The 16,402-nt window shown below is 34.0% G+C and overlaps 1 protein-coding gene across 1 annotated transcript; it reads right to left on the bottom strand.

Annotated features, from left to right (window-relative positions):
* Window positions 1-3,524: 3,524 nt before the first annotated feature.
* On the bottom strand, window positions 3,525-4,892 carry LOC124355428. The gene has a single exon (XM_046806604.1). It carries the CDS (start codon window positions 4,890-4,892, stop codon window positions 3,669-3,671), a length of 1,224 nt encoding a protein of 407 aa, XP_046662560.1. The 3' UTR covers window positions 3,525-3,668.
* Between the last annotated feature and the right edge of the window lie 11,510 nt (window positions 4,893-16,402).

The following is a 16,402-nucleotide window of genomic DNA, read 5'->3' as shown; positions in this document are numbered from 1 at the left end:
TCCCTAATGGCTCCAGAAACATTCCTCCCAGCTTGTGCGAAAGTTCGGCCGGCCGTCAGACGGACGAGAAGTGACTGATGTGAAGTTCATTCTTTCTCTGAGAGTTAAGAATACAGCATAGTCTACCCCTCCTACGTACTCACCTTTGTATGTAATCACTGTTGGTGTTCGTGAAAAAAACACAATTCTCATTTTTGACCCGTGCATGTTATCTACTGCATGTCTAATGTTTGTTCTGATCTGTGCAATATCAGTAATTCTGAATATTCTACTTTCTCCAGCTGGCACATAGGGCCGGTATATGTACAACACAGGATTGAACTTTCCACAGATCAAAACATACTTATAGATGTGATATAACTTCCACATTGTAGACATTGTGCTCGTTACGTCTTCAAAACACTGTAGTACAACAATTACAAAGATGGATCTTTGATTCCATAGAGCTGAATTTGTATAAAGCAAACCATTAAGTTCCTCTGATGCTGTGACAATAATAATTGCAGCTCTTGGTACAGGAAATATATTCTGGGGAGAATGCCACTGAATCAACCCAAATTGGTTGTATGTTTCTCGGGGATCTAAAATCTCGTTTTCAACACTAACAACTGTTACCCAGTTATAATGGTTAATGAACGTGTTGTGACAAATTTTCCAGAAACTGAGATTAGCCACTGGAACCACAAAAGAGCTTGAAGTCAGTTTGGGACGATGAAAAAGTGTGTTAAAGCTGTGAAAACTGCTAGAAATTGACATTTTTTCATAAAAATATCCAGTTGGGTTAACTATTTTATGAGGTTCAAAAATAACTTTTGCACTAACGTTTAGAATTACAAAAGAACATAATGATGCAAAGAATGTTATCTGCTTGGTAGGAAACATGTCTAGATCTTTCTTCTCATAGTTTTCCGACTAACAAGTTATCTACATAAAAACCCTATTGTATCAAGGACACTACTGTTTTCTCCTCATTATTTTCCTTGTTCAAACATTCCAAACTCTTTAAATTGTTTGAATGCATGACAGGTTTTAGTTATACACTTACAGTTTATCATCACAGCTTAGTTAAGTGTGTAGTTATAATGGTCCATTGTATACCAATTTAGTTACATTGAACAAAAAAAACTTACAAAGTATTTATTTTAAAATTTCGAGTAAAATATGGCAAATAAAAGTGGATAAAAAAGAATCATAGAGCTAGAAATGCAATAATTGTTACAAATGTAATTAATACATTTTCAAACTTTACTTTGCTTGATAATACATGACCTCACTAAATTAATCTTACTAATTTATCATAAAACCATAAATTTTGCATCCTTTCATAATAAATAATGTTTTACTTATTGAACAATACATTTTTCATATTGATTAATAGAACACAAAATATTTTAATGCATCATATCCTTTATGTTAGTAGCACATAGTGTGTTAGTTTTTCAGCTGATAAATTTGATTTTTAATTATTACATAGTAGTATATATTTTGGTTAAATTTAAATTTAAAATGGAATTTGTTATAGTTTTAAGGTCATTAAATGTAAATATGTATATATATATCTGTATATTATGTGAGGTTGAGTGGTAGAGAGGGCTAAATAGCCCTAACTCCGCCTCTTGAATAAAGGCATATTTCATTTCATTTCATTTCATTTCACATAGTCGCTAATTATGACTACTAAGAAATATTCATGTAATTTTAAGAGTCAGGATGAGTTTATAACTCTCTCCCTATAATAGGAGAAAACCATCAGGTTTTACTGAATCGTCAGAGCAGTGGACAAATTTTCTTTACATTCTGTACTTCCTGAGTTGTTTTATTTTTACATCTGCTATTTTCCTTGTCTTTAATATTGATAAATTGAACATTTATTATATTAACTGTATTTGTGGTTTCCTCTGAAGATTAAATCTGATTTCAAAATGCTTCACATAAAATGTTTAATGTTTGTTTAAGTTTAATGATATTTAAAAGTGTGTACTTATTATAAATTGCATTAAATTTTCCATTTTCCAATAATCCTGCAAACAACATTTAGTTTAATAATCAATTGAAATTCATGTTTTAATTGGTAAGTACTGTTTAAAACTTATGTTTTGAAAATATTACACAGTAAGAGAGTAATGGTTTATAGATAAAAAAATATAAATATAAAAAAAGCCTTCATCTACAAGATACAAATGATTTTCTTTTAGAAATCATCGAAGCTTTCTTTATATTTAGACAATTTATTTAAAATAGGCTATGTGTTATATAAATGTTCTCAAATCATTAAATATTTATGAGATGACTGGATGAAAGTAAAGAAATCATAATACGTAACTAGAAGATTTAGATAATCACAGACTTAAGAAATATGGACTGGATGCTATTAATTAAGAAACATCTGTCAAGCTGATGAATTAAAATTAAAATTTGTGTTATTTAATTATTAACACAGATAAGTTATTATCTGATAAACTACTGGATTGTATTAGTTTTTAAGGTATTTTTAAAATTAAAACTTTGACAGGCTGCCATTTTGTAATGGGTTTAGATAGAAAGCTCTGGTTTAGCAGCATTTTCAATCATTGGTGGTTTACATTTAAAACTGTGAACTTATCTCCCAATTCCTCATTAGGCTTGGAAGTTACAGTTCTCATATATCCCAAGTCATGATTTTTAGGCTTATAATTCCTCCCATGGATATTGGTTAATATTTTTTTTGTTTGAAAGTTAATGGGAGGGGGGAATTTTTTCTGCATTGATAAGGGGAGATTCAGTCGAAGTGGAATGTGCAGGCTTACTAAAAAACACTAGGAGGACCCATCCCACTCCAACCCATCTCACTCTGGAAACTAGATCTATTGATCAAATTATATAATTTTTAATAGTCCATGCAGATTCTAATGTCAGGTGTAAACCAGCCAGAATTGAACCCTCTAGGAAATTTGTGAATTCCTGAGCAATATCAGTCAGTAACAAAATATGACTGATATAAGCCTACAGGAAAATAAAGCGGTACAATGTAAAATGTACAAACTTATATCTGTTTGTTATGCAATGTTGAAAGATAGTCTGAGAATTTTTACTTCAGCGAACTTAACTCAGATTTTGGTTTAACTTTCTTGAAATTTTGTGTTTTTACCTGAAACAGAATGGTTCGAAAATAGAATTTTAGAGTTAATGAGTAACACATGCAAACTGACAATAATTTGAAATATGCAACATTACTCAGTATAATGGAAAAAATAGTGTATAAAAACAATAAAATTCATTGAGAAGAATTCCCAAAAGTGTAATACTTTCGGTAATTTAAAAACATTGGTTCTTCTAAATTGGTTTCATTTGTTTCTTTATGGAAGAAGGAGATAGAGAGAAGAGTATGGTTCTAAATGAATAATTTCGTGAGAAAGGAGTGAAAAATATTCAAACACCTTTTAAGTTTATTTATGTAAATAATATCATCTACTAAACTGGCTAAAAAAAAGCAACAGTTAATAATTAATACATACGAGTTTACTTAAAATACCAAGTTCCTCTTGAATGGTTTGGTGCTTTTGAGGATATTTGTAGAATACTGTGCGTTACACATTAGAATGAAATGCAGTACAAACTTTCGAGTCTGTGGTGATTTAGACACACTTCATTTCTTTTAGACATTTATTGTGATAAGCTCTATACTGTGTTTAATAATTATTCTTATTGCTCCTACACTTGTCACCTATAATATGTTCAACAATGAACACTGCAACACTTAAGAAAAGTCCAATTAATAGAAGAGTAAAAACAAAAGCCAGATCTTCCATAGTAAAAATTTTGGCTTGAGCTTCAACCAAATGTTCATTAATGAGAGGGTAATATGTCCTTAACAGAATGTACTGTGTCCCATTATCAAACCATTGAAGATGCAGTCCACTTTCTTGGAACCGTAATAGATAAGAGTTGATCTTATTCAAGAACGGTGATGTCTTTGGTACCACATAGGCAAGAAAGTAAGATACTATACAGTCCGGCACTGTGTGTAAATATTCTGTCATATTTTTTCTGTATACCACATAGTTCCTGTAAAGCTGGATTTTTGTTATCGGAAACCTAACCAATCTTACAAAATTGTTCTCCTTAAGTTTTCTTTTCCTGAGAGTGTTGAGTAACTGTACAAAATCAGGATCGGACCAGAGAGACTCTGCCCGTTCAGATTGGAGGGCTAAATTGGAATTAATGATATCCTCTAAGGAATTGATGAATGGGTTGCGGACAGGTTTGCTAAGGACCGTCACCAGTGAACTCTGGAACGTATTGTTTAGAATTAACAGAGTTATGAGCAAACTACCTAGTAGAAACTTTTTTGAAATAATATCTGCTCTGATTGATGATGATCCTCCAAAAATCAAGAGCTCATAAAATAGAAAAAATAAATCTGTCATTTTATAGTTTTGATTTTTGGATCTGACAATATATTGAATTCCGTAGTAGAGAAAAATCATAATAAAGTACAGGAAAGTGATTAGGCCCCAAACACTTGGACAGAAAATATTTGTGATGGCTGTATAATGAGATTTATATGAAGGCATTGCTACAACAAAACATATCTTGTCCATAAAGACCATATGGGTTAATTTTATTTCATTGATTTTATAGTCAAGCAAAAAGTGGCCATTAAATGATATGTCTGCATTTCCCATAACAATGTCTCTAATAGAACCAGAAACGTTCCTCCCGGTATGAGAGAATGTATGGCCGTCGGATGGTCGGAAGGTAATGGAAGAGAAGTTCATCCTTTCTTTAAGTGTTTCTAAAGTGTTGTAATCCATTCCACCAACATATTTTCCATGGTGTGTCACTGCAGAAGGTACCCATGGGAACAACACCACCCTCAAAACCGTTCCATGTAGGTTATCCACTCCATGCATGATGTTGTGCGATATTTCAGACAGTGACTTGATTTTAACAATTTTACTTTCTCCAGTAGGTACAAATGGTTTGTAAATGTAAAGTGCAGGGTCAGTTTCTCCACAAATCAGAACATACTTGAAAATTCTGTAAAAATGCCATAGAGTTGCCATTTCAACTTTAATCTCTGCAGAACATTTGAGAATGGCTATGACAAATATTCCTTCTTGATCCCAAAGAGATGATTTTGTGTAGAACAGATTGTTTAGATACTTTGGTGATCTCACAACCACAATGACTGCTTGGGAACGTGAGAAGGACCTCACTGACGTATGCCATTCCACAAGGCCGAATTCAGCGTAAATATCTTTCGGGTTTAATAGTTCACTATCATCGGTAATTACAGATATGTATTTGAGTTTCTTTAAAAAGGCTGCATGACAAACTGTCCAGAAAGTGATATTAGTGTTTGAGAAAACACTAGTACTGTAAAATGTTTCTTTTGGATTAAAAAAAGATTTGTTTGAATGATGAAATTCACTGAAATTCGAGTTAGATTCAGAGGCTTTTGTCACACTGACAGTAGTTTCATTTTTAAAACTTAGTAATTGAAGTCTTGAATGAACAGTAAAAAAGAAACAAATTGTACAAAATAAATTTGAACACTTAACATACATCTTGATTAAAAAACTACTTTAAAAGTAGTATAAGACTCACTTCACTGAATATTCATTGCATTCTAGACCGAATACTGTTACCAATAAAACCCTTATTCATCAGGCTTAAAGTGTTGTAAATAAATCTTCAGTATTTGTTCTTAATTAATTTGCGCTTGTCGATTAAACTGCTCAAGACAAGTGAAGTTACTGTTTCGACATAGTTGAGCTTCATTATTTTTATACAAATGACCATCCATCAGTTTTAATTGCTAAAATGGAATAAAATGAACAATAATAGAGTACTTTTATATGTACAAATGCATTGCGGGTTTCAGAATGTAAGAAGGCTTGTCTGATTAATATATTAGAAGGATTGTCTGAGAGAATTAGGATATTTTAGGACTTCATACTGAGTACTTTTTGTTCAATCTATGGGAAAGAGGCATTTTAACACTTTAATTTTATTAAGAGGGTTATTTATAAAGAAATTATACTTCTTAGCAGTTAAATATAGTTTCATTTGTTTGCATTTGAACCAAAGTGAAGAAAAACCAACACCATTATGATCTGTGTCTGAACATCCAATTCTATATTTAAACTTAGCAATAGTAATTTTATAATGGTAGTATGGTAGGTAGGTCAAATTATACGGCCACCTAGAGTGGAAAAGTGAGTAAAATTAACAAAGAATTGTATGAATTACTGTAGTTCCACAAAGCAAAAAGTTAGATAATTGTCTAGAGTTACTTTGAAACTTGACTTTTACTGTGATCAAATTGCACTTAAAGTTGGAATGTCTTGTCATCGTAAGGATCAGGTAGGGAATGCTTCAACTGGATAAAGTACAAGAGATCTACTGTATTTAGCTACCCTTTAAATGAGGCGTGAGGCACGGTGACACTGTGGTTGGATGTTACAACCAGACGTCACTTCTGTTGGAAAATTGAATTGGACCGGACACATTTTTGACAAATGAAGATAAATAAATAAATAAAAAGGCCTTTATTCATGAGCGATTTTCAACATTGATGTTGTTTTACAAAATAACTCAGGTCATGTATAAACTAAACATACAATATACAACCAAACAATAAAAATAACTTAACAATATTCCTTAAGCTAACATTTTTTTAAATTTGTCTTTAAACGCCCTCATACTTAAATATTTCATTTCAGGCGGCAGGCCGTTGTACCGCTGGGGGCCGAAGTGAGAAAAGCCCTTTTTCCCTCTTTCAAGGCGCACGCGCGGCACCGCCAGCAGGGCATCCTGTCTCGTCTTACGCTCCCTGATTATTGACTGGGCAACTAATTTATTTTTTAAATATGTTGGCCTACTGGTTGTCAATACCTTGTGGACAAGAGACACAGTTTGAATTTTGCAAGTGTCCTGTACTGATGGAATTTGAGCCAATTTACGATAAGAACTGATATGGTCATATTTCCTCAAACCATACACAAATCTTATGGCTCTGTTATCTAACTTTGTTAAAATTAATAATTTTTCTTTGGTCAAACTATTTCCAAATGCGGGGAGAGCATAATATATTAAAGGTAATATCAATGACTTGACAATCTGGAGCTTAGCTGACACCGGCAGGAACGACCTCAGCCTGCAAACAATCCTCAATCTACAAATGACCTTCTGATATATATATATATTTTACATGACTTGTAAACTCTAGTTGTGAGTCTATTTTAACACCCAGAATCTTAACAGTTTCACTGAGAGACAGGGGCGAGTTGTTCAACATGACGTCACCGGGAAGAGATTGGCCGGTATTATTAAATCTCAGATTTAAAATTGTACATTTATCTGGGTTTAATTCCAACCCATTTCTTTCCAACCACATTAGCACTTTTAATTATGTTAATTTTTGTTAGTGCCGTTTTTGCTTCTGAGCATGGGGAAGGAAGCAATAGCTGGCAATCGTCAGCATATGAGTGCAGGGAACAAAACCTTATCGTGTCGGCAAGATCAGACGTATGGATGGAGAACAAAATAGGACCGAGGCAGCTGCCCTGTGGAACTCCACCAGATCTGTGCAGTATGTTAGAGGAATTTTGGTGATTTGAGATCTTCTACTTAAATAAGATGCAAAGAATCTTACAGAGGCATCATCAAACCCATAAAATTTTAGTTTTGCGATGAGCATTCGGTGATTGACAAAGTCAAACGGCTGTGAATAATCTAAAGACGTCAAGGTACAGCAGAGATTCCTATCAACTGCAGAATACATGTCATCAAGAATATCCACAAGAGCAGAGGAAGTGCTGAAATCCTTTCTGAAACCAGATTGATGTTCAGGCAAGACATGTTCTTGTTCTATAAAGGATGAAACTTGTTCAACTACTATCTTTTCTAATATTTTGGAGACCACTGGAAGAATCGAGATAGGTCTGAAGTGAGAGGGTAATGAAGGATTGTTAGACTTTGGCAGAGGCAAGACAATACTTCGCTTCCAAGAATCAGGAAAGCAGCCAGTCACCAGGCATCTATTTACTAGGTGAGTGATAACACCAACACAGAAAGGACTGAGACTCTTCACCATTACAATATTTATACCGTCCGCTCCACAGGCCGTAGAGGAGATGCTGTTCATCACTCTTTTTATGTCTTGTTCGGTAATGGTCTTAAATGAAAAACTGTTTTTAATTCTATCACATTGACTGTTCTCATAACACTCCAGCTGTTCCTCACTGATTCTTTTTTCACAACCCATTCGAGAAAAATAGTCATTCAAATCATCAGGTGAAAAACCATAAACATCACCTGCCTGTTGGATTCCCATGCACCCGAGGATCGAAGAGTAGCCCAAAAAGCTTTCGAGTTTTTTAAGTTCAGATTATTATTGTAATATTTCTTTTTGGCCTTATAGATACATTCAGTTTATTTCTTGCCTCGCAGTATCGTCTTCTTGCTTCCACGCTATTATCTATGATACACATAGCTTTATATTTATTTTTTTGCCTAGTCAGTTCCCTAATTGCAACACATCTCCATGGAGCTCTCTCTTTTGTTACTTTCTTTTTGACCATTTGTGCGCATATATCAAATATTCTTATAACGTTTTCGGACAGGCAGCCGACAATATCATTAATATCATCCTTCAAGAGAATGCTGTCCCAATCGGCTTCAGCCGCCAATTTCAGAAACCTTGAGGTATCAAATTTTTTAAAGTTACTATAAAAAAAAAATTTTTTTTTTTTGGCTTCATTTTGTGTGGATATCGCAATAAGTTAGTTTGTGATCGGTCATAGGTTTTCCCCTATGATCTACTATAGACGAGGTTCAGCAATTGACAACATTTCTACAAACTATAAAAGGGAATGTTTGGAAATTAGTGGTGTAGTAACAATGCTATCTGATCATGATGGGCAAATTTTAAAAATAAAAAATCTGAAACAGTGTAATGGACACAATGATTATTACATTGAAAACCGTAGAGATTTCTCTGCACTTAATATAAAATTATTTAAAGATTTTCTAAAAAATGAAACTTGGGAAAAAATATACCTTGCTCCATGCAGTGATAAATATAATATCTTTAATCAGGTTTTCACTTATTATTCTAACTGGTGTTTTCCAATAAAAATGTTTAAGATAAAAAATAATCCATTTAAGTGGATAAAAAATGAACTTAAGATGGAGAAACAAGAAATCATAAACACTGGCAAATATGCAAGATCTACTAAAGATGAAGAGCTATCTAGTTTTGTCAAATTAAAAACCAAGAATTATAGGGAAAAACTATTACTAGCCAAAAGGGAATTTTTCAGTGATAAAATCAGTAAGGCTTCCAATGTAGTAAAAACCACTTGGAATATAATTAATTATGAAGTAGGAAATAAAAGATGTAAACTAAATAAGAATTGTAATATAGTACTTCAAGAGAACAATGCATGCATAGAAAATCCAGAAATAGTTTGTAACATTTTTAATGATTATTTTATAAATATGACTAATAGAAAAAACGAAAATGTCCAACCATTAACAAGTTTAAATATTAATGACTTAGATGTAAGAGTTGTAAGAGATGTTGAGAAATTGTTCAGTAAGTTCTTTTGTCTAACTCCAACAAATGTAAAGGAGGTCCAAGAAATTATTGTCTCTTTTGATAATAAACTGACTTGTGGTTACGATGAAGTGCCATTAAAAATTATAAAAGAAGTTAAAGAAGAGCTAAGCAAAATTCTTGTACATTTGATAAATTATTCATTTGTTAGTGGAATCTTTCCTAATCTACTCAAAATTGCTAAAATTATTCCGATATTTAAAGCAAATGATACGTTCCTTAAATCAAACTATAGACCTATTTCCTTGTTACCATCTATATCGAAAGTTTATGAAAAAGTAGTATATAATAGACTGAAGACTTATATAGAACAAAACAATATTATCAACGACACCCAACATGGATTTAGGAAACATAAATCAACCGTCACAGCTGCAGTAAGTTTTATAGAATCAGTCATAAATTCAATAGACAAAGGGGAAGTTGTTATTGGAATTTTTATGGACCTCTCTAAGGCCTTTGACAGTGTTGATCACCATCTTTTATTATCAATATTATATGATATTGGAGTTAGAGGTATTGCACTGAATTGGTTCAAATCATATTTGACGGGTAGGAAACAGTTTGTTGAAATAGCTCATAAGTCGACAAATAGAACTTTAACAAGATTTAAATCTAAATTAGAGCAAAGTGTAATTGGAGTCCCGCAAGGCTCAAATCTTGGACCTCTTCTTTTCTTATGTTATTTGAGGAATATTGAAAGCAAACTATCTTATACTGCAAACAGTACGTTGTGTTTATTTGCAGATGATAAAAATCTAAAGGTTTCTGGAATTTCGAAAGAAGAAGTTGAATTCATCTCAGCAATCGAATTGGCTAATCTACAACAATTTTTTTAACAACAAAAAACTTAATTTAAATTATGAGAAAACTAAATTCATTAATTTTAAAACTAAACAAAATAATAATGATTATGACCTTGATATTCTTATAGACGATTCAGAGATTGAAAATGCATAAAAAATTAAATTTCTCGGATTGATCATTGATTGTCACTTGAGCTGGGATGAGCACATTAAATTTGTGATTGGTAAAATTAGTTCTGGCTTATATGCAATTAGGCAAATGTCTTGTTTATGTACTACTGAAGTGCTAAAACACATTTATTACGCTCATATACATTCACACATTGCTTATGGCATAGCCATATTTGGTGCCACAACTAAGAAAAACCTAACTGACATTTTAAAGGTGCAAAAACAAGCCATTAGAAGTATACTTAAGCTTAAATTCTCAGAATCTGTTAGAAATTGCTTTAAAGAATTAAAAATAATAACAGTTTTTGGACTTTATATATATGAAACCATCCTATATTTTAAATTCAATCATGGCCAACAAATTAACTTAGAAAATAATGTGCACAAATATAACACACGCCATAAGAATGAAATCATCAATGATCATCATAGACTTGAAATGTACACGAAAAAAAACTATGTATATCGGGAAAAGATTTCTGAAAAATATTCCTCAAAACATAAATATGAAAAATAATATTAACAAATTTAAAAGAAAACTAAAAAACTATTTGATTGATTTAGTTTTGTATTCAATAGAGGAACTTGAGTATGTTTAGTACTTTTATATACTATAAGTAATGTATGACACTATTCGATGTACCGTATTGTACAACTAATGAATAAAGAATTATTGATTGATTGATTGATTGATTGGTATCAACAATGCCAATATTTGAGACATCCATCTCATTATTTAAAATTATGTGATCTATTAAGGCTAAAGAAGTTGTTGTTATCCGTGTAGGACTTTCTACAAGCTGCCGAAGGTTCAGAGAACTGAGAATATTCAATAAAAACTTACTATCAGATTTATCAGACTCAAGAAGATTAATATTCAGATCTCCTAATAGAACCACACCGTCAAAGCTTGGCATTTCATCTACAAACAATGAGTGGAAGATCGACCTCAAACAAGAATAAGGAACAGTTGGTGGTTTATATACAACACATACACAAAGCTTGAAACTTCTCAACAAAACCGATCCACAAACATACTCAACTCTATCATCGACATTGTCAAGAATTATTTGCTTTAAACTCAACTCATTTTTTGCATAGAGAGCAACACCACCACCACGGTCACCAATCTCCAGCAGTCTATCACTGTGCAACAAGCCATACCCTGGAATCCTGAAGCAATCAGAAGAAACTGTAGGTGTAAGCCATGTCTCAGTGACACCCAGAAAATCAAAAGCAAAATCCTCGGCAACTGAACACAGCTCTTCAAAGCCCGTGTTCATAGAACGGATATTGACGTGTGCAAACCGTGTGAGCGTCGATCGCCATCGTCCCAGTTTTCCGGCCACATAGCCGATCCCTCTGACCTTGAAGGCGAGACAGTAGGCTCCACCGGAGACTCGGCAACAACAACACCCTCGTGGAATCTATCACCTCCAGGCATCCCACAGACGTCAAGGACTTCATGCACCCTATTCAATATAAACACATCAAAGTGACCATTGCCAATCCTGTTCAGGTGTCTGCCATCACGAGCAAGGTGACGCCTCAACAACCAAAGAGTAGCATCCACAAACAACACACCAAAATTGTTGCACATCAATGCCAGCTGCTCATTAAAGTTAGCTATCGCCAGTGCACTGATATCATTACGAAGAAGGACCCCACTTAACATTATCAATGAATTAGGAAAACTGTGCCTCGCCACATTCAACAGATCGGCCATGGTGTGAAGTACCGCTCGCTTGCCCCAGCCGCCATTATAACCTTCACCACCATTGTAATTTTTGCACAAGTCGTTAGTTCCCACATGAATAAAAACCACTTTTGGCTGATTATTTACATATGTACGGATCAATTTTTCTTTAATGTTATGGATTCTCGCACCTGGATTCACATCCACTTCAGCACCCGCAAGAGCGCATCCCCGACCCGAGTACTTCAACATAGAGTCTCCAATCAGCAATACGCTCCCCAGAGGGCCAACACTTCCTGACTCCAACCCTCCAGCAACACCAGAGCCCGCACACCTGAAAGTCAACCCAACAGTAGCTTCAGTGAGGGTATCCTTATTATTTGACATCTCTGATTCCGATATGGCACTACTAGATACGATTCTGTTCTTATTTTTACACTTTATTTTTACACAATTAGATGATTTATTTACAGCAAGCCTACAATTAACATGTTTTGATGGTGAGATTTTTTTTAGTACAGTGAACAGGTTTTTGTTTCCATTACCAGATACATTTTTAATAATTATTTCATCGGTTTCAACTGTGCTTAGTATATCATATCTAATTCTACAATGTATTCTAGAGTGATTCATGGCTACTTTTTTCCGCCTTTGCTTCGTTTTAACAGTTTTCCATTCCCTATTGTTAACAATACTGAAGTCATTGTTTAGATTTTCATCAGGAAACAAAGAAACCGCGCCTTTCAGGCTTACATGTTTCTCTTGTACTTCTAGTATACTATCATTATCATCTCCATGTTTATGTTCTTACGATTGAAACATGAAAACCATTCAGGGAAAGCAGTGTCTTCCGAAGCTGCTCCCTTACAAAAACCTTGGTTTATAATCCTAGTATTAACTAGTAAGTTTAAACCACATTCAAAGGCGTTCTTTTGTCTCGGACAACCTATTTCTACAACACTACCCTCCCTAAAACTAAGATTTTCAGAAACTTTCCTTGCATTTTCATAGTTGTAAGGAGATAGAGAGTCTAAATGATAACTGACATTTGCCTTAATGTCTATAAAAAGCAGGCTCCAGTGCTAACCAGCATCATCAGCAAGGACCGCCTCGTTGTCACCCACACAACAAAAAGCGAAATCTGCCGATGTAAAAGACAAATCCTTCAACAATACCCCTACAACATCGTCAGATCCAAGCTTCAACAGTTGGGTTATGGTTGGGCCTAAATACAAAGTTTTCCTAACGAAAGTTCATCGTCAATTTTAAAAGCATCAAAATATGAGTCTAACACTTTGTCATCTAGCCACCTACTACTAGACCAAGCCTTGTTTTCAGCTTCCTTTAACTGAGCTTTTAGATTCTCAACAGTTGATGTAAAATTAGATTTTTCGAGTGTACAAGTTTTTAAATCCTTACTAATTTCATCAATTACAGCATCCTTATTCTCTAACTCTAACCTAAGTAACATTTGCTCATTTGTCACATCTTTAAACTTAGAACCTAATTTACTAAGACTAGAAGTCAATAAATTATTATTTACAAGAGTTTCTTTTTCATCATTTAATAATTCCTGAACATTAAATGAGTCGTTCAGTTCAGTTCGTCTCAAACATTTTTCCTCATGAAGCATTTTTCCTCCAAGGTAATGACGTCGGAACTGAGCCCGTCCATCTGAACCTGTAGGTCTCGCCGCGCACACAGCTGTTCATCCAGCAGCGCCACAAGACGCTTTAACTCCACCTCAATGCAACTTAGCTCCACGTCTGGATGGTTTGCTCCAATGTTCCTAAGTTCTGCACACAACCTCACAACAACACTCTCAGCAGACTCATCCAAATTGACACTGTCTAATAATAAATTGTCGTTGCTTAGTTTTGCTGTTGACATGGCACGAGTAAAAACCATGTTAGTCTTTCAATGGTATTAAATAAAATAATAAAATGTAAAAATGTTCAAGAATGTAACCTGGCATGCAATATAATAAAATATATAGTTAATAACAATTTATTTATTTGCATTCGAGTGTCCGATTCAGGTTCGCAGCGCCCCCGCAACCAAGTCACTGCAATGTGCACGACGCTCCGCAGATATGTTGCAGTCCAGGTGAACGTCAGGCGCAATCAAAACAATGCTGCATTCACCACTCCTCGTCCTTAAGATGCTAAAGACATGGAAGGAAATTAACTTTGTAAAGAAATCTAAGCTGTAGTAAGGACAGTACTTGATCACTCAAACTCAAAAGATATACTGAACTACATGTCTAGCAATGATCTTAACTAATGTGTCCTGAATTTGTTCCTTATTATAAAAGTCTTTTTGACTTTACTTGCGTCTGTGTTTAAAGTGGTGAGCTAAGTTTCAGGAAGTTAATTAAAAATTACATTCGATTGACAAAGACTCAGAAAAGGTTTCAAAGATTATCCATCTCATCAATAGGCCCAAACTATGGAATTGAGTGCCATCTTCACCAAACAATAGACAATAGTCTTTATTTGTACAATTCATACAGAATAACATTAGCATCAAAGATACAATACTAAATAATTAGAAAGAAAAAACAATTTAGTTGTGTCAGTTATCACATTAGGTTTATGTCAACAGTTATAAACCAGCACAGTTATGTCAGCAGTTGTTTGTGTTTTTATTCATTTATTGAATAAAATGGGTGTTTTAAAAGCCACTTTTTCAGTGTTTTCTTAATATTTTCTTGAGACTGTATATCAGCGGACAGGCAGTTAAACAGCTTTGCTTTCATATAAGATGGCTTTTCTTCAAACTGAGCAGAATGGTGTTGAGGAAGAGTGAAGTATGCAGCATAGCGAGTGTTATATTGGTGTACATCAATGCATCGGGTCAGATTTTTCTCATGTGCGTAGATTTACATTGAGGATATAGAGTGACACTACAGTTAGAATTGAGTGTTCAAAAAAGCAGCCCTACAACTGTCTCTAGGCTGTAACCCAGCTAGTTTTCTTATGCACTTCTTTTGTAAGATTAGGGTTCGTTGTGTATTTAATGAACTAGATAAACAAAATGTTTAATTAATTAAGCATACTTTCTTCTCACACTTACAGCTAAACTATGCAGTGAAATTCTCATGGATTTTCCTTTTGTGTATGTATGCTGACTGACATGTAATGATGAGTTACATATCATCTCACCTATCCTATACTCATGCAGATTGTTGAGATTGAGTGGTAGAGAGGGCCTTACGGTTCTAACTCTGTTTCTTTCATAAAGACATTGTTAATTTTATTACATTTTTTCTGTTGTTTCAATAAAAGGATATATGGATTGTTTTGTAGGATTTCGACCTCTAGGTCTTCCCTGAACAGCTGTTCTCTGCAACGTAAGATATATTCTAAATATAAACTTTTAAACTTGCAATTGATGAGTTAAATTCATAAGTTAAGTTCCTACAACTGCCCCTCTTTGTATTAGCAGAGGGAGTAAACCTGCCTGCTCCTGGGATCTGAAATAATTCAGGGAATTGATGGTCCACTCTATTTTTTGTGTAGGAATTTCTTTACTGCTTGTCTTCAGGCAGATTTTTTTCTAGTATGACCGAACATGGGCCCTTTAAATTCGTCTCTAAAGGGAGTGCGCCTCCAACAAACAAGTGACCTGCTTCATTTCTGTTTCTTCTACTTAAATAATAATTTTCCAATGTAGAATTTTTATCTTGAGATTCAAGAAGACTCTGAAGGTCACAACAGAGTTTTCTCCATTTTTGATCTATTCGCTGGGTTGGATGGTCCATCCTGGTTTATTTTCTTCCCCCATCTGTCACTCGATGGACGACTAGTGAGTTGCTTGGCTGTTGATTATTGATTTGGAAGTCACCCTTGATTTGTAGGACCTCAAGTTTAATATTGGAGGGGGGCATTTCAGGCCTAATTGTGATTGGTAAAATTTTACCTTCTTTATTTATGATGCCCTAGGTAAACCAGGATGGAAAAATAATATGTACGGTTCCACTAAATTCAATGAGCACAAGAGGAAAAGTTTTTTCAAAAGTAACAAACTTTTTTTAAATGTTGTAGTGTTCATTTATTCTTAATAGATTTAAAAGACTGATATGTTCTGTCGTTTATTCAAAAATGTCTTTTAAGTGTGAAAAAC

Source organism: Homalodisca vitripennis, chromosome 1, assembly GCF_021130785.1.
Source record: "Homalodisca vitripennis isolate AUS2020 chromosome 1, UT_GWSS_2.1, whole genome shotgun sequence".
NCBI lineage: Eukaryota > Metazoa > Arthropoda > Insecta > Hemiptera > Cicadellidae > Homalodisca > Homalodisca vitripennis.
Note: the sequence above shows the minus strand (reverse complement) of the source record. Positions and strands in the feature narration are given on the sequence as shown.

Bases quoted from the DNA above. Each gene is read 5' to 3' on its own strand.
- LOC124355428 (XM_046806604.1), bottom strand. From the start codon at position 4,892: ATGCATGGAGTGGATAACCTACATGGAACGGTTTTGAGGGTGGTGTTG.